Source organism: Amborella trichopoda, chromosome 3 (genome assembly GCF_054954075.1).
Source record: "Amborella trichopoda isolate Santa Cruz 75 chromosome 3, AtrichopodaSantaCruz75HAP2 v2.0, whole genome shotgun sequence".
NCBI classification, from domain to species: domain Eukaryota; kingdom Viridiplantae; phylum Streptophyta; class Magnoliopsida; order Amborellales; family Amborellaceae; genus Amborella; species Amborella trichopoda.
This window is the reverse complement of record NC_142338.1, coordinates 44443436-44463167: the sequence shown is the minus strand read 5'-3', so window position 1 is coordinate 44463167 and position 19732 is coordinate 44443436. Positions and strand designations below refer to the sequence as shown.

Here is a 19732-nt window from a genome sequence, read left to right as displayed (position 1 = left end):
GCTTTCCGGTATCTGAAGTATTTTTTCTTGAGAAAATTTTGAGGTGAGGCTATACCTTTTTTCACCCCAGGCCTCATAGAAACCGCATTCTAAAAAAAAAAAGCTGGATAGTTAATAGGTTTGGAAGAAGTCACGCGCTCACAAACATGATGAACCTCCACAACTAAAGAGTCCTATCCAAATGGATAGGAAAATATTTTAATAAAAATGTTTAAAATTTTTATTTTATTATATTTTATTTTTCATATTCATAATCATCATAGTGTAGATCATGGATCACTACAAATTTGGATCCAAGATCGATACAAATAATGGGTGTTCAAGGGAGCCTGCATGAAAATAGTATGAGTTGGGGACTCATAAAAACTCGGTCCAAAAGTAAATTAACCGATAATGATATCCAAGAATCTAATCAGGTCTGTAAAGCTGATCAGCCCAAAAAAAACTGAAAATTCCAAAATGGTTATGAAAACCATATGATACACAATCGAAATCGTGATGCAGGAAAAATATTGAGAAAAATGCCTAAAAATTCAAAATTAAACAACAATGAGGTAGTCATTTTTTCTGTAGAAATAGGTTGATTTTGAGAATTTAAAGAACGAAAACCCGTAAATTAAGACATAGAAGAGTAAAAGGCCAAAGTAGTGATGATATGAGGCTCTGGATACCATGGGAAGGAAGATGGACACGATTGTTGCAGCTTCTTGCTTCTCAGCACTCTCTTTTTCTCCTCTCCCCTCAAATTCAACACCCATTAATGGCCCCCAGTATGCACCAAATGATATTAATACTCCTTGCTCGCGCTGACCATAACACAATTCCATGGATTTCAAAGTTCTGGATTTTGCTTTCGTTTCAGCCAGTTTTGGGGACCGCAAATTTGATAAGGGACCCGAGTTCATGTGCTTAAAAGCTAATAATATATGCCGAACCACTTATAAACCTATGAGGATGGCTTTTGAATGCCACATTGTGCAGGAACAAACTCATGCTTAGTATATAGAGGATATATGTAGTGGTAGAGTTGATACAAAAATAGAAAAAATTATTAAATGAAAATTTCAAAGTTATGTTTCTCTTCTGCTCTCTTATCACAGTGTTCCAACTTCATCTCTGTATAGATTTGTGCTGGGTGAGTTTTGTACAAACATATAAAAGATGAAAAGCAAAAACCACCAGATACATAAATTGTAGACCAGAAGACACTCTCACATGGGATTATTACTCTTCAAACTCGACGATATATCTATCTTGAAGTAAAATAAGAGAATTTTCAGAAATGGAGCTGAACCAGAACGGAGAGAATTTACACTTAACTCCAAAGCTCCCATTTCACGACTGTAAAGATGAGCTTCATTCGGCTGTAGAGAATGATATGCAGCACCCCTCCAAATGCATCTTTCTACCAAAACAGTACCAAGGAGGCAAGTGAAAGACCAGTCTTCATCACACACTCACAAGCAAGCAAAAGACCCATCTTCATCACACAGTCAAAGTCCATCATGGATGAGCTTGTTCAACAAGGTTGTGAGCAATTGATCTCTCTTCTCTGCACGGCTCTCCTCTCTCATCCTCCTCTGCTCCTCTCTTTCTCTATATGACTGCTCGAGCATCAGCCTCTCTCTCTCCAGCTTCTCCATCGACTGTCTCCACTCTTGTTCAAACATCCTCCTCTCTTGAGCTCTCCTCTCAGCCATCTCTCTCCATTGCATCTCCATCCTCTGTTGTTGCTGAAAAAATTCTTGGAGGACTTCATTGATACCATTAGCTCGAGATTTATCTGCGCCCACTTTGTTTCTGTCTCTCTCTAACTTGCGCTTCTTGCCCTTTGTTGCTGTTCTATCATCTTCGCTCTCTTCTTCATCATCTTCCTCATCATCTGTGAATTCATCAGAGGATCGTTCAGGGAGTGGCCTCTTCATCTTGTTCTTGGAGGCTGAGCCTCCAAGCTCTGATTCTAAGAGCATGCGGTTTAGGCTTTTTGAGCGTTCAGTGAAGATGGCCTGAAGCTCTTCGTAGAAGGGGCACTGCCTGCCACTCTCAGGATCAGATGTCTCCTTCCCCTGCCACGGCAAGGACTTCTAAGAGAGAAAAAACAACAAAATACTCTCTCTCTCAGAATGAAACACAACAAAACGTACTTTCTTTCGACCATGGCAAAGGGCTTTTAAGAATGAAAACACGACAAGTTTCTCTATTTACCAAGGCTAAGGACTCTTTAAGAATGAACCATGACAAACTAGTCTCTCTTATTTGGGTCTGTCTAGGAAGCATGAATGTGATGTAGGGGTGGAAATGGGCTAGGTGGCCGGGTCCGCCACCCTGGCCCTAAAAAACTAGTGCCTCCAGCCACATTCGGCTGAAAAATTTACGGTGGGTCCAAGGACTCATGAGTCCATCCTAGTTTTCCAAAGGTTTTACTACAAATGTAGTAATGCCTTACATCCATTTGTTTTCAGCTCTAAAAATAGGGCGGATGTGAAGAATTAAAAGAGTAGTGAAAACAAAAGTTAAAAAAAAAAAATTTTATGGTTCAAAATCTATTTACTCCTCTTCTCAAATTCACATGGTAATTAAGATTATCGACTTGTGAAATTTTAGATCCAAAATTAATATCTAGCATGGATTTTGGAAGCTACACATAATTGAATAGGTACATCAGCTCTACATCTAAACAGAGCAAAAAAGAAGAGGTATTTTAGTATAGGAATAGTTTAAATGAGGTCCTATTCACATGTAATACTCATTGAAAAATCTACATACATATGGATTTATTATTTAAAATTAAAACACATCCTAGGTCACTTCAGATGCATTTGCACTTTGGATCATGATTTTGCAGCCAAAATAAAATAGTGCATTTTTTATGATCCGAGAAGTGAATATTAACAAATGGTCCAACAAAACTATATAAAATGTTTATTTTTAATGCTTACAATCCTTTTTTTTTCCCATATTCATGGTAGAGGTGGTCCACATCATCAAAGAGTAAACCTATAGATCCTAAACCATCTCTAAAATGGATTTTAGTTGGAAAGGATGTATGAACAAAACCCCCTCTTTTTTGTTTTTTTTATGGACATGGTTTCTATGAGTCCATATAGAAATGAGTCACCTCTTAAAAATCTATTTTTCAGATGGATTTTTTGACTTAATTTTTAAAGACATGTAATCTCTAACTTGGAGATCATGAATATGAAAAAATAAATAAAATTTAAAAAATAGAAATATTAATTCTATTGAGAAAACATTTGGACCGATTAATTTCAATTGTTTTGAGATGGACCATCTATTATACCTTTGGGAGGGCAGATGAAACAATTTCTTATTTTTTATTTTTTATGAATATTATTTGCTTAAAGAGCTTATGCGTCGACGAAAGACACTAAACTTTTTGACTTTCTCAAGACCAATCGAATAAAACTGGGAATATTCGACTTTAATGACATTAGCATTTAATTTTCTTTTCCAAAATAAAAATATTAAAGCGATTTGCGAATATACTTCCATTTCAGTAAAGGCAAACTCCAAGATATAAAGCCCTCCCTTTGCAAATTATTGATAGCAAAGACAAAAAAAGCGCAGAATTTTCCAAACATTGGTCAATAGCGAGCTCAAAATAACAAACGAAGCATAGTACACGTGTTGCACTCTTTTTTTTTCCTTTTTTTGACAATTGGGTATACGTGCGTTTTGTTTTTTGTTTTTTTGTTTTTTTGAAATTTATCAAATTACAATAACGTTAAAATTTTAAAAGGTGCGGTTTCTACGACCTTAAACAATTCAATTAAGGCGCACCTCCAAATTTTGTAATTTTGGTAAAAAAACAATTTTTAGGATTATCTCAAAATCTATCTTCATACCTAATTATAAAATTTCAAACTAAAAAAATGGTTAAAATCAACTACATCTATAAACATATGAAAAACTTGAAAAATGGACCGTCTGGATAATATATAGTAAGATGCACTATTTTCAAGACTCAAATTATTATTATTATTATTTTTCATTCTTATACATCTCGATGTCGAGATGATCAACAAGAGATTTTTTCAACCTTAAAACAACCTTTTTCCAATAAATTTTTGATGTGCATATGTAATTCTACATGTTAAGGTGGCATAAACTTTTTCCAATTTTAAATAGTTCAACTTCTCGTTTTATTTCTATGAAAAGGTTTTTCTAAATTTTCCGTACCAGAAAACCTAAGTGGAGAAAGCTAAGTAAGGGTGTCGCAAAGCCCGGCACGGGCCAGGAAAAAACTAAGTGAAGCAAAAATTCGACCAGGCTAGCATTGGTCCTAGCCCAGCCCTCGGGCCACAGTTTTGTGGTCCAGGACCAACATTTTTTGGGCCAGGCCAGGCAAGGCCAGGCAGACCGGCCCAATGCCGTCATAACAAATGGGCATTCACAAGAAAAAAAGAAAAAAAAAAAAAAAGAGAGCATTTTTGGCAATTTTCCTCGGGTAGAGAAGGACAAGCGAAATGGAGCACTTTCTGGCGATCATTATCACGAAGGGTATTAAGGTCATTTACCGCCTCAATAGAGTAAAAAGCCCGAAGAAAAACTGGCACTCTCAATCAGCTATAATTGGGGGTTCTAAATCATTTGACTATACAACAAAATAAAGAAAGGCTAAGAAACCAAACGAAAACATACTTCTACTACCAAACGAACAATTGGCTGATCGCATTTTGTACAATCAGAGCTATAAAGTATCAATCTTAAAAACGCATGCGCAAATAGGTGATCCATCTAAAAACAATTATAATTAATGGTTTAAATGTTTTTTTAATATAATTATTATTTTTAGATTTCAAATTTTGTTTATTTTTTCATATTCATGATCTCCATGTTCAAGATTATATATTTTTTAAAAATGAAGATCAAAATTATATTTAAAATATATATCTATTGCCAAACCCTCCCATCTAAATTAACCACAACTAGGGGCATTATTGTCCAATTTGCAAAGTATTAACTGGTTGAGAAAACCAAAACCAATGGCTAGGGGCATAAATGTCATTTTCCTCTTGCAAAAACGTATCCATTAGGGCAGGTGACCAGAAGCAAAGGGCATTCATTATCGTCATTTAACGCCTAAAAAAAGAAATCATGGAATCGATAAAATACGAAAACGAAATAAAAGGTCCATACCAAGGGCAAAATAGTAATATGCTTCTGCAAAAAACATCAGAGGCGTGGAGGAGGGGTAGAGAGAGGAGAGAGAAAGGGAGAAGAAATGGTACCTTGTATCGATTAACGAGGTTCTTCCACTTACACTTGCACTGTTCAGGGCTTCTTCTGTAACCTCTCTCTTTCATCTTTGAAGCCACGGCCTGCCAGAGCGTCTTATTCCTCTTTGTCTGTGTAAAATCCCTTTCGAGCTCAGCCCTAATGGCTATGAAATCCCTTGTTTCTTGATGGCTCCATTGAGGGACGCGATCGTCTTTCTTGCTCCACAAACCACTTGAATTCACTGGATCTCGAATGGAGATTGGGGCTTCTCTGGCCATGGCCGCCGCTTGATTAAGTTGCAGGGGAAGAGAGGACATGATGCTCATGCCTAAGGCTTCGCTCTCTGCACTTCCTATCATCATTTTCTCTCTCTATTTAAATCTTATTTCAGAGAGAGAGAGAGGTAGATGCGAAGAGCTTGGAGGATTTGCAGAGTGGAGACGCAGGTAGAGAGAGAGAGAGAGAGAGAGGCGAATGGAAGAGAGAGAATGCAGTGGAAGGGGGATCTCATTTACGCTACAGAGACGCGCAGGAGTGGTTGGTTTTCCAGACAGGACAGTGACGATTCCAAAAGGGGTTTGACGAGAGGGATAAAGGGCGCCCTGAAAGAGAGTGACAAGTTTTTGCTGCTTTGTAAGAGAGAGATAAATAGTTTAAGAGAGGGAGAAACAGTTTCCATTTACAATCAAACATTGCTTGACCTAGATGGATAATCAATTTATTTTTTAAATCAAGGATGATGGTGGTTTTATTGTATAAATGGTTCTTTTTATATACATTTTTTTAACTTAATAAGGTTAATAACATTATTTTCCATTGGGAGATTAGAGAAGGAATCTTATAACCTGATAAGTAATTTTTAACTAATTAATGCCACGATATTAAAAGGGTGCCCACTTTATACTATAGAAGCAAGGCACATTGAAATTTTGTGAAGATGTAGGTCTGATTTTAGAAATCTTATAATAACTTAAAAATCCTCGTTGCACCCTAATTCTAAAATTTAAAATTTTAAAAATAATGCAAATCAAGGAGATCTATAAACACTTAGAAAAATCTTGACAATAAACGGTCCAAATAATTTGTTACAAGATGTACTAATTTTAGGATTTGATTTATTTATTTATTTATTTATATCCATACATCTTAACGTTGACACGATCAATTGAAATGTTTTCTAACTTCTCCATACTCTTTTCTACTGGATTTTTTATGTGCACCTTACTTCTACAGGCTTTAATTGCTTATATTTAAAACAACAAAAGTACCTCTATTATTTGCTATAATGTATCTTTTATTTTTAACGTTACTATGAAAATACATCGAAGTTTATGTTATTACATGTATGTCCAATTCTTTTTCCTTCGTAACATTTTTTAAAAATAATATAACAGCCTTTTTCGGTTTTTCAAGAACTAAAATATTTAATTTTTTTGGTTCTAAAAAAAAAAACATAACTGCCCTTTTTGGTTTTTGGTTTTTCATAACTCAATTCGGTATTTTAAAAACCAAAATAGGTTCGTCCCAAAACCCCCTTCTTCATGTGCCTCTCTCTCCTCTTCTGCAAAACAGTGCACCCGCTGTCTCCTTCTCCCTCTCCTCCATCTGTCTTTAGAGAAATCCAACTCCTCTGCTGCAAAATAGTGCACACCGAAATATGATCGATTTTTTGGATGTTATTTGACAGATTTTATATATAAAGTGAAGGCATGTATTGAAAAATGTGATTTGAGGATCGATTTTAAAATTCTAAATTGTATAAAATATCCATTTAAGGTTTCACATTTGAGTAATGAATTGTTAGTACGTGCACTATTATCGAATTTCGTTGTCAATCTGATTGAAGGATATTAGTTGATGGAATGAAATACAATGATTTTAGTGGATGCATATTTTTGCATTATTATGAAATGTTATTAGATAGGTAAACGATAATGCCATTATTTCTTTGTTTTTGGGATCTTATTATGAGCTTTCTAAGCTCAATGAACACTTGTTAAGATGCTCAAGCAACACTTTTCGCTACAAATATCTTTTAGTTTTGCTAGAAGAACTTCCCCAAATTCAAAAGCGTTCTAATTTCGTTATAAATGTGTCGCTATATTAGTGTCAGAAGTAAAAAATTAATACGTTTTTCATGTGCCTATTCTCCTTCATAGGTTTTCCTCACGGTATTTATTTTAATGTTTTTCCGTGTTGATTTTTATTTAAGGGTTTTGTTATGCTGCACCACTTGTTGGTAAATACTTTTAAAGTTTTCAACATGTTTGGACATTTAAAGAATCTTATACTATAGTATAGTAGTTTTTTGTCTAGAAGTATTTTAAGTAATTAGTCAAAAAAAAAGTAGAAATTTCTAATAGAAACAAAAACATTTTATTATACATCATCGAGATAGTGTGTGACATCACCTACAAGATACATTAATTATCTTTTAACTACTAATAGAATGACATTATTTGCTTATATAAATATCCATTCTACTCTTCTAAACCACTAAAGTGTTTGTACTTAAAAGTAGCAGCCTTTTAGAGGGAACGACACATATAAGCGAGGGCTACAACACCTCAAGTATAGTTGCCCGCTTACTTTTAAGTTCAAACACTTTAGTGGCTTGATGAAGAACCGAAACTTTGGTTGATGAAGAACCTAAATTGTGGTTCATATTACCAATCTATCTGCCTTGACAATTGTATCAAATATTTCATTTCCCATTGCTCGATCATGTTCATAAATTAGGCAAATGCCTAAGGCATCTTAGTATATAGAGTCAATGGCATATCACTTGATTTTCTCTCCTACCCCTTTCCCAGCATCCAACACAGACCGGGGTGCCCAACTCTCTCAGTCCTTTACTGTCCCATTACACCTCATTATGTTTCCTCCCTTTCCTTTTCCATTCAATAAAATACAAAGAAGTGTAAAATAAATTTAGAGTGAGTGACTAGTAATAAAATTCAGAGGAACGGTAATAACCCTCAAGAGAGAAATATCTTAAGAGAAAAAATTAAGAGAGGTCCCGATTGGGTCACCATTTTTAGGGGCATGTCCACTTAGTAGTTGACGGCATGCCACTTACTGAGAAAATATTTTAGAGAGAGACAAAGGAGGAGCCTTTTTGTCAATCTGACACAATTTTCAAAGTATGCATATTGGTATGCTCATCAAATACATCACTCACCAATGCCAACTCTGATAATTCTCATTCTCAACTATTATAAATGTTATTGGGAAGATAGCATCATCAACATCTATGACAATGGTGTACAACAATATTCCTAGATATTCCCCTTTAAAAAAATGTCCCATCAATACCCAATACTGGCGTGCATCCATTAATAAAACCTATGATACAATGACGAAAGGTAATAAATAGTCATTTAAACCTACCATCATTATCTGTGTGGATGCGAACTTCAGTTCTGGGGCTGGTTCTTCGGAGCTCCTCCATGTATAAAAAGGAGGTCACTGTATTTTTGGTCATGTGACTCATCTACCATCTCCCTAGCAACCTCTTTGCAGCACCAAGCGTACATGTAGGAAAGCCTGATACCGTGATCGCGCTAGATATCGTTTTTAATATCTTTTGCTGTAATCTTAGGTTGGCCATGAATACGAGCTTTAATCATCTTTGCCACCCAATCACTTTGAGTTAGTGGCTTATGAACCTTCTTCATTGGACCACTATATGTATGCTCATTAACCATGGACTTCACTCTGAAGTATGTTGTATTGCCAACTCTTAAGCATCACACTTGTCATACAGAGCCCTCTGCTTTGCAACTCGCCTAAACCTACAACTCCTCTCTTTTGACAAAATTAAAAATAAAATTATTGTGGATAACAAAATCAACTAGATGATGTCGACATTCATTAATACTTTTCAAGTATTAGTCAATTTCCAAAATGACCTCTTTACTAATTCCTCTACATGTGCTCTCAATTGGTTCAATATCCTCCATATCATGCTCTGGTGCAACTTCAACTCGTTTTCTATTTGATCGGACACCACTTGGTTACGCCCTACGACGATTCAATTAAAATAAATTAGAGATAAAAGTGTAAATTATACAAGTACCTATTCCTTATAGATGTACCATCACCGTCAGATTTTGCCATTCGGAATTTCATTGATCTTCGCTCCGGCCCCATATAATATACATATATATCATCACTTATGTCAATCAATTCCAGCCTATTAGATAGACTCTTGCTGTAATACATAATAGTCAACTTTCTTGGCTCACATGATGTCAAATTCCCATAATGACTTTTTAGTTGCTCTAAAGAACTATTTCCATGGTACTTAGCTGCAATCTTAAATTTTCCCCATTTGGAAAAAAGACTTCTATTATTTGGGTTCATCTCAAAAGGCCCCCCTATCGAAAACCAATTGCACTATCATTTCTGATGTATTAAATGAATATCAAAGTTTGAGTTACAGAGAAGAAATAAAATCAATCATAAAAAAATATGGGATATTTAAAATATATAACTGTTCATAAAATATGTGTTTTACATATAAGATTTGGCAAGTTGGCCTCGCCCATAGAGGAAGATTGAGTAATATTATATACTAAGAGATTAATCATATATTAAAAGTAAATCAATTATTCGATCCAATATTTATCCAAAAAATATTCACTTTAAAGACAAATAAAGGCAATAACCCGGTGTTGGTCCCGCCTAAGTAGGGTCTCTAGAGGGATGGAATGGAAACGATCCTAATATTTGACTAATGCACAAAGTGGCCGCCCTCAGAACTCGAACCCATGCTCTCACGCTAGCTAACCTAGCCTTTTACCGTCATACCTAGTGACGGGCCCTTACTTTAAAGACAATTAACAACTACCAATACAAATACAAAATATTGCATTAATTCAATCAAATTAAATCAATAGTTAGAATAGAGCAAGAGTAAGAAATGTACCAATTACATACAGTTAAAATTCAATTAAAGAAGGAATCCACATAGTCCTACTCGTCATGAGAGTGAGACGGAGAGCAAATCCGTTCAAGATCACAGGTTGGAGAGGGAGTCTGTGAGAGGGTGAGTGGTAAAGTAGCAGAGAGACAAACTTTGTGCCTAAGAAAGATGAATGCTCGTAGTGTTAGTTCGTGGGAAGATTAATGCGAAACTTTTTGAATTTTTAATAATAAAAAATTTAATATTTTCGCTTATTGAAATATCGAAAGTCTAATTAATTCAATCTTTCAAAAACCGAAATTTTAAACATTTCGGTTCTTGATAAATTGAAAAGGATAGTTTTGTTATTTTTTAAAAAAAAAAATTTATGAAGCGAAAAAATGGGTATACATATAATAATGAAAACTTCACAGTATTTTCGTAATAGCGTTAAATATAATGGATATATGCATTATTTTATCAATATTTATTGGTGAGGTTAAGGTAAGTCCTTGGACTTAGGGACTCGGGTGTCCACCCTTTCAAAATTTACCCTAAGATGGATTTATCATTCAAAAATTCCATAACACTCTATTCCTCAAATCACGAATTTGAAAAACATAAAAAAAATAAAATAAATTGAACTTTGAAAATAGTCTATCTCATGCTAAATGTTTTTTGGGGATCACAACATTTCTATCATTTTTAGAGTTCCATGTCCATGTATCGTATGGGACAATGAATTTGCCAAAATTTGGATGTATCTTTAGTCATCATCATCAAAATCTTTTCCCAATTATTTGGAGTTAGCTATAAGATTCTTGTTTCGCCATTTCGCTCAATCAATAGGCATATTTCTTCAATAAGACTATAGGTCACCATATTTTTTCTCACTTCTTCATCGACATTCTTTTGGGCTTTTCCCATGCCTTTTTAGAACTTTCCAATTGAACCAAATAGCCTCTTCTAACCGGTGTTACTCTAGGTCGATGCTATATATACCCAAACTACCTAAATCTTCTTTTCCCTCATCTTACTACCTTTTAGAGTCATCCCTAAATCCCCTCGGATGCATTTCTAGTCATCATCATCATCATCATTATCAAAGTTTTTTTCTAACTATTTGGGATCAACTACTTGAATCTTAGTCCACCATTCTGCTATATGAAGGGCAATGCCCTCAGTGAGACCATAAATCGTAATATCTTTTCTCACTTCTTTCAATCATGTCCTTTTGGGCTTGCCCTTTGCTCTTTTTGAGCCTTCCACTTAAACCAACTCGTACTTCTTAATTGGTGTTGTACTCGGTCTGCACTATACATGGCCAATCCATCTAAGTCTATTTTCCATTATCTTATCAGCTATTAGAGCCGCACTTAAACTCTCCTAAACATATTCATTTCAAATTCTATTCCTTCTTGTCATGCCACTCATCCATCCCAATATCCTCATCTCAACTACATTCATCCTATGGGTATGTTGTTTATCGACTGCCCAACATTTTGTCCCATATAGTAAAGCCAGTCTTGCAGGTGTCCTATATAACTTTTTGTTTAGCTTCATTGGTATGCAGTGATCACATAAACTACGGTTGTAGATCTCCACATCGCTCACCCAACTCTAATTCTATGTGCAATATCTTCATCAATCTCTTTATTTTTTTTTATTATCGACCCAATATACTGAAAATGTGTTTTTTTTGGTATTTCTTGGCCATCAATCTTAACTATTTCCTCGTCTCTACTCTTATTACTAAACTTACATTTCATGTACTGTCTTAGTCCAGGGATGAACCAGATACTTTCCATATTTATGACTAGAATGCATTTCTAGTCATAAATTACGCGAAACTTAGATAGGAAGCATGAATCCACGGATGAGCCAAATAATTTCCCATATTTAGTTTTGCACACTTGGCTCGAACGTTTTTCATTTGCAAAGTATTCAAGGGCCATAGTTTACCTCAAAGCGAGGAAAAAGAATTTCTCCTCTTCAATTCGGCGTTATTGCTGCTAAAGAGTCTCTTCAACTTGGGGAAATTATATCCTACATCATGAAGCACTAACAATATCAAAGTTATTAACCATAGTGCAGGTAATGGCTCGAACCGATCATTCCATAGTCGATCCTTAAAGATGAACAATGGAGGTCTGTTTAGATGACAATCAATTTTATTAGAGTGGCTTATTTATATAAAATTAGCATATACCCCATAATTCTATTACTATTTAGCTACTTGGCATATTCTATCATTATGTATAGTAATGTATTTTCAGCAGTTCTTATTTTTTACTCGTTTTGGATAAAAGTGAGTTCTTTTAATCACCTTACTAAAGATAAACTTATATATAAAATAAACTAAAAGGTTATCTCAAATAATTTTATTATAGACAATACCAAACAAGAATTAATTATTTATGGGTTTTGTTAGGCTACACCATTTGGTGGTGTAGACTCTTAAAATGCTCAATATTTTTTGATATTAAAATACCTTTGAATCGTAATACAAATTTTTTTAAATAAAAGCATTTTTTGTCATTTAGAAGGATAGAATTGATATGTTTATAAAAAAATAGAAGCATTCTATTGAAAACAATGAATGCATCTTGTGGGTGATATCAGAAACTATATTAGTGATATCATTGTCCACTATTTTTAATAAATGTTTTTGTTTCTGTTAAGAATTTTTAATTTATCTTTGACTAATTACTTAAAATACTCCTAATAATTTATCTTTGACTAATTACTTAAAATACTCCTAAACGAAAAATTACTGTACTATAGAATAAGGGTATCTAAATGTCTAAAAATATTGAGCACTTTAAAGGTTTACACCACAAGTGGTGTAGCCTAACCAAACCTTTTATAATTTAAGAAAAAGTTTGTATAAGGATGCAACCTTATAGTGTAGAACTACGGATGCACATAAAAAATCCATTGAAAAAGGTAGTTTTAATGTTGAAAAACCATTTGATTGATCATCTCGACATCAAGATGTATAACTATGAAAAATAAAAATATTTTTAGTCTTAGAAATAATGCATTTTACAGCATATTATCTACACCGTCCATTTTCAAGATTTTCATATGTTTATAGATCTACTTAATTTTAACTATTTTTAAAATTTAAAATTGTATAATTAGATATAAAAATAGATTTTGAGATAATCCTAAGAACATTTTACATCAAAATTATATACTATGATAAAATTTGAAGGTGCACCTTATCTCTACAACCATGGATGTATCTGTATGCCAATTGTACCCTATAATTTATCTTATTTTATTCCAAAAGTAGTTTTTAATAGAGTAAAATAGAAAACCAAGATTCACGTAATAAATCCCAATCAATTGAAAAAAAAATGAAAATGATAATGATGATTTTAAACTTGAATAATAATTTAAATTATAAGAAATTCTCATCGTTTACCTCGGAGGATTTCTTTTCATGGGCTTTTGCCTCATTCACCTTCACAAAAATAAGGGTAATTAAGTAATTTTAGTTAGTTCACAAAGGAATCCGCATTTATGCGAAGCAAGGGTAATAAGGTAATTTCGGTGCATGGAGGGGCAGTTTTAGGCAGTAAAAAATGATGACGTAATGCCGATTCGTAATTTTAGTTGGTTCACAAAGGAGTCCGCATTTATGCGAAGCAAGGGTAATAAGGTAATTTCGGTGCATGGAGGGGCAGTTTTAGGCAGTAAAAAATGATGACGTAACGCCGACGAAAGAGAGTTACGGTGTGAACGCGTTAAGTGGCATCTTGACTTTTTGGCGCGCTTCTTTGTTGAATCCGTTGTTTTACTTATTTTTAATTGTAATTAACAACTCGAACCCTGCCGTTTTTGTGCCGTATTCTTCATAGGATAAGATATTGTATTGCCTCCCTCATGAGAATTATATATTTCTTTTGTTCGCAAGTGCAATGTATTATTCTTCCAAGTGTGTGATGAAAGCAAAGATAAAAGCTGAGGATGAGCTCTAAACCCACAAATGGTAAATTGGGGATCGTACATCTTTTTTTTTTGAAAATTATTAGAGATATATTTTAGTTTTTTGTTTAATCGAAAAAAAACTTTCAACTTTCATAAAATTTGCTAACACTGTTTTTTTTCAATTTTGTCATTTTTGGACCAAAATAATCTTCACGATAGTCTTATTATCGTAATAATTACCGTAATGATCAGACTAAAACATTATGATATTTTAAGTACCCAGGCTAAGCATTACGGTACTTTAAAGACTGTATTGCTCACTGAGTCTCTTTCACCATCATTCACCAACATTACGGTCTTTAAAGTATCGTAATGCTTAACCTAGTCATTACGGTACTTAAAGTACCGTAATTCTTAGCCTGGTCATTAAAGTACCGTAATGCAATAGTCATTACGGTAATACGACTACCGTAAAGGTTATTTTGATAAAAAAAATGACAATTTAAAGAAAAAAAAATATAGACAAGGTTTTTAAAAGTTGAGAGTTTTTTTCTTTCAATTAAACATAAATTAAGATATTTTTTTGATAATTTCTATCGTTTTTTTGACAAAAATATATAATTTTATTAATCACAACTAAAAATTAAATTACAATGTCAAAGCATAAACAATTAAATGATCAGCATGAACTCCATCTTCGCATTTGCCTCCCTATAGAGATGGTTGAAAGCCACTATTGGACTCGGATATATATCCATCACTTCTATCCAAAATTTTCTCAAACTCCATATGAAGGCCTACTTTTTCCGAAACACCAATCGATTACCTTTAAAGAATCAGCCTCGACCATCTATCTAACCTAGATCGATTTCAAATGCTTTAGACCATTCAAGACAGCTACAAACTTTCCACAATTTGCGGTTGCTAACGTGCTATCCCACATGTCCAAGATATGAGAACAACTCCACACCCATTTAATTCCTCGCTTTTTAACATTTTTTATATATGGAAATAAAAAGGAGCCCAACGTTTCTTTTCTCAACGGGTCTCAAGAAGGAACTAGTTTATCTTCTCTCGTATCATTGTTTGAAAACTTTTAAAAAAATAATTATTTATTCATGTATTACATTTAGGGAAAAGAATTTAACAAATGATAAGCGTAAAAAGTTTAAAAATTCATATGGGATTCCAATGGCAGTGTGAGACCCCATGGCCAGCGCCAACAATTGATATTTAGATTAAACCATTTAAAAGAAATTGTCATCGAACTTTAAAGGAAAAAGTTTATATAAGGTTGTAAGCTTAAAATGTATAATTATAGGTGCACCTCAAAAATCCATCGAAAAAGGTTAGTTTAATGTTGAAAAACCCTCTAATAGATCATCTTGACATTGAGGGTTTAGGGTTTCAGGTTTAAAGGTTTTCGGTTTTGGGATACATGAATTTGAAACAAAGAAGAAGAGATTTTGCAACTCAAAAATAGGGCATCTTACAACACATTATCTAGACAGTCTATTTTCAAGATTTTCATATGTTTATAGATCTACTTGATTTTAAGTATTTTTAGAATTTAAAATTTAATAGTTAGATATGAAAATAGATTCTGAGATAATTCTAATAATTTTTTACACCAAATGTACACGGTATGATAAAATTTAGAGGTGCGCCGTAATTGGATTGTTTAATGTTGCAACCTTATAGAAACCCCACCCCACCCAACTTTAAATCACGTGATTAAGGAATAGATCCCCTTGCCTTTAACACGGACGTTGGATTAGATTGGGGCAAGTGGGAACCGTCAGATGGGTGGTTTCTTTGGGAAAAAGGTGCGTCGGTCTCCACGACAAGAGGGAAATATAGAATAAGCAACCTAGAAAGCTAGAGTTGCGGTGGTACCCTTTGCATATACTGCTGTGTTTTAAATCCCGATCCCCAGCTTTATGCGTAACTCGCTCGGGTTGCCGAACCGGGCACTGACAGGTTCTAGTAATCGCGAGTGACTCGGCAAGTTGGCTCAGCTGACTAAGTGCTTTTTTTTGATATATCAAATAAATGTGCACTTTAAGGAGTATTTCTTATTTCTTAATTGTGCTCAACGAAGATAGACATGACGATTGAGGCAAGTAAATAAAATATATTAAATTAAGATGGACAGCTTTGTCCATCGAAAAATGAATCTGAAAGTATGGGTTTCCTCTCCCGCCACTCATTTTAAAACATCAGTATTTAGAAACCCGGCTTGGGTTGCCGAACCGGGCACCTGACAGGTTCTAGTAAGCCCGAGTGACTCGGCAAATCGGCTCAGTTAATTAGGTGCTTTTTTTTGGTACATCAAAAAAAAGTGCAGTTTAAAAAGTATTTCTTAATTGTGCTCAACAAAGACGGACATTACAATTGAGGCAAGTAAATAAAATGTATTAAATTAAGATGGACAGCTTTGTCGATCGAAAATGAATCTGAAAGTACGGGTTTCCTCTCCCGCCACTCATTTTAAAACATCAGTATTTAGAAACCCGGCTTGGGTTGCCGAACCGGGCACCTGACAGGTTCTAGTAAGCCCGAGTGACTCGGCAAATCGGCTCAATTAATTAGGTGCTTTTTTTTGGTACATCAAAAAAAAGTGCAGCTTAGAAAGTATTTCTTAATTGTGCTCAACGAAGACGGACATTACAATTGAGGCAAATAAATAAAATGTATTAAATTAATCTCAAAGTACGGGTTTCCTCTCCCGCCAGTCATTTTAAAACATCAGTATTTAGAAACCCGGCTTGGGTTGCTGAATCGGGCACCTGACAGGTTCTAGTAAGGTCGAGTCACTCTGCGAGCTGGTAAGAGACTGGCACTTTTTCATAAAACAAAATAAAATAAAAAAGAACAAGTTTATGTAGAGTCGAGGCTCTAAATAATCAAATTAGAGCCCACTTCAAAAATTTCACTAGAGGAGGTTGTTTTGATGTTCAAATATCCTCGAATTGATCATCTTAACATAATGATGCAAGGACATGAGAAAAAAAATGGATTTCAAGTTTTGGAAATATCGCATCTTGTAACGCATTTTTTGGACCATCAATTTTCAAGATTTTCAAGTTTTTATAGATCTGCTCGATCTACACCATTTCTTGAAGCTTTAAATTTTATAATTAAAGATGAAAATAAATTTTAATGTTATCACAAAGATTTCCAGTATTAAAATCACATTTCTCAACACTATTTGAAAGTGGGCTTTACTTTGATTGTTTAGAGCCTCGGCTCTATACAAATCGCACCCAATAAAAAATGGATTAGAAAAGGGAAAAATACTTAAATATGATCTATAGAAAATTGTAATTTCGAAAATGTTTGATCTTTCAATAGCTTCAACTAATATGATATTCTAAACAAAATCAAAATAAAAATTTAAAGGCTAACGAAAAACTATGTTTTAGAAAACACAGGAAAAAAAAAAAACAAACTCAACACGAGGTATTTTATTTTTCTTTTTCAAAAAAATATTTTGATAGGGCTTTGTAGCTTGGGAATATTTGGGACAATTTTCAACAAATTTGGTGAAACATTGAAATCGAATTTTTTTTAACTTCAATTAGAGATCTCTTGGAAGATCCAACAAATTATTATAGGTGTCTTTTCGACGGCTCCAACACCAACATTTTGGATCAATTTTAAGATGATTTGGTCAAAAAATGATGGGTAGATCGCAAGAAAGGTGGATTGGGCTTCGGGCTAAAAAATGATTTTTTTTAAAAAGAAAAACTCTCTCAAAATGTGATTTTTGAATAAGGTAATGATTTTTTTGGGAAATGTGTAATGAGAGTGTTATATGACCAGTGTATACTGATGAAGTTGAAAGAGAAGTTCTATAAGACAACTGTGAGACCAATAGGGATGAGAATTTACTTAATACGGATCCGAAACCTGAAATTCGGATCCTATCTGGATCTGAGTATGGATCCAGATCCAAATAGTAATACAGGTCGGATCCGGATATATATGGAATATTGATTCGTCGAGAAACAACATACCTATAGGATGAATGTAGCTGAGATGATGATGTTGAGATGGATTTGTGGCAAAATAAGAAATGGTAGAATTTGAAATGAATACATTAGGGAAAATTTAGTTGTGGCTCCAATTGGCGATATGATAAGAGAAAGTAAACTCAGGTGGGCTGACAATATGCAGTGCAGACCCATCACATGACCTGTTCAAATGTGCAAATTGGTTCAAGGAGTATGCCCAAAAAGACTTGGTTGGAAGTAGTGAGAAAAAATATAGAGACTTATAGCCTCATTGAGAATGTGACACTTGACAAAACATAATGGCAGACCAAGATTTATGTAGCCGGACGACCCCAAATAATTGAAAAAACAACTATGATGCCGATGATGATATTGATTTTTTGAGACGAAAACAGTTGATTTAGATCCAAATCGATCAAAAAGGAGCTTCAAGGGATTATTGGTTGAGCAAGAACATAAAACATTAAAGAAAAAACAATACCTTATACTTTTTTTCATGTGGAAAATGAGAAAAACATAAAACGATTTGGTCAAACTTTGACTGTGAAACCATAAATTTTTTTACTTCGGGCCAAAAATCCAAAAATTTCAACGGTAGATCACAAGGACTTAGATCTAAGAAACTATGATAGTGATGTTTTAGAGGACTCCAATATAAACATTTGGATCGAATTTAAGATGGTTTGGTTAAAGAATGAGAGTATGATTGCAAGAAAGGTGGATTGGGCTTTAGGAATTTTTTTTTGGATCAAATTTAAGATGGTTCAGTTGAAGAATGAGAGTATGATCGCAAGAGAGGTGGAAGATCGATTTAGGTCCAAATTAATCACTATATGGGTTGAATGGATTATTGGTTGAGCAAAAAATAAAACAATAAAATCAATTCTTTACCTTTTATTCTACCTGGAAAATGAAAAAAATATAAATACATGGTGAAACATTCAATGGGAAATCAATAATTTTTATTTTGGGTGAAATATCCATAATTTTCAAATGTAGACCTGTAAATCTCTTCAAACAAGGGATTTGATCCAAGAAATTCTTATAGGTGGGTAAAATATCCATAATTTTCGACTGTAGATCTGTAAATCTCTTCAAACAAGGGCTTTGATCTAACAAATTATTATAGGGATCTTTTAGATGATTTAGTCGAAGAATGGGAGTGTGATTGCAAGAAAGATGGATTGGGCTTTAAGCTAAAAAGCGTCTTTTTATAAACTCTAACAAATATGATTTTTTATCAATATATTTATTTTTTGAGTCTAAGACACTCAATTACCTCTCCCTGCGCATCTCTAAAGCCACTTATCGTTGACATTTAAGTTTATCACACAAGTTGAACTGGCAGCATAATATAACACCACTACAAACAATTCAAATCATGTATGGAGCACTTGCATTTTACTAACTAGTTTGGATAAAAGTTATCTTTAACATAAATTTTTGAGAAAAGGACATACGTGTAGTATTCCTTATCGAGCCCTATGTTGTTTTTTCCTAATATTAGAATAATGCAAAAAGATCGAACAAAAAAATAGTACATCATAAAAAGGGAAAGTCTTTTTGCAAAGAAGGCTTCTTTTTACTGGAATTATAGTTTGAACTATTTTTTTTGTCCTAGTTTTTATTTCAT

The 19732-nt window shown here is 33.9% G+C and overlaps 1 protein-coding gene across 2 annotated transcripts; it reads right to left on the bottom strand.

Annotated features, from left to right (window-relative positions):
- Nucleotides 1-1099: 1099 nt before the first annotated feature.
- Nucleotides 1100-5995, bottom strand: LOC18443991 (trihelix transcription factor GT-3b). Of its 2 annotated transcripts, none has more exons than XM_011628684.3 (2): nucleotides 5253-5995; nucleotides 1100-2084 (listed from the first exon to the last, which is right to left on the bottom strand). In XM_011628684.3, the coding sequence occupies exons 1-2, from the start codon at nucleotides 5601-5603 to the stop codon at nucleotides 1494-1496; spliced, it is 942 nt and encodes a 313-aa protein (XP_011626986.1). In that variant the 5' UTR covers nucleotides 5604-5995; the 3' UTR covers nucleotides 1100-1493. The 2 variants fall into 2 exon arrangements, with proteins under 2 accessions (XP_011626986.1, XP_006854232.1); XM_006854170.4 differs by having other exon boundaries at nucleotides 1100-2066.
- Between the last annotated feature and the right edge of the window lie 13737 nt (nucleotides 5996-19732).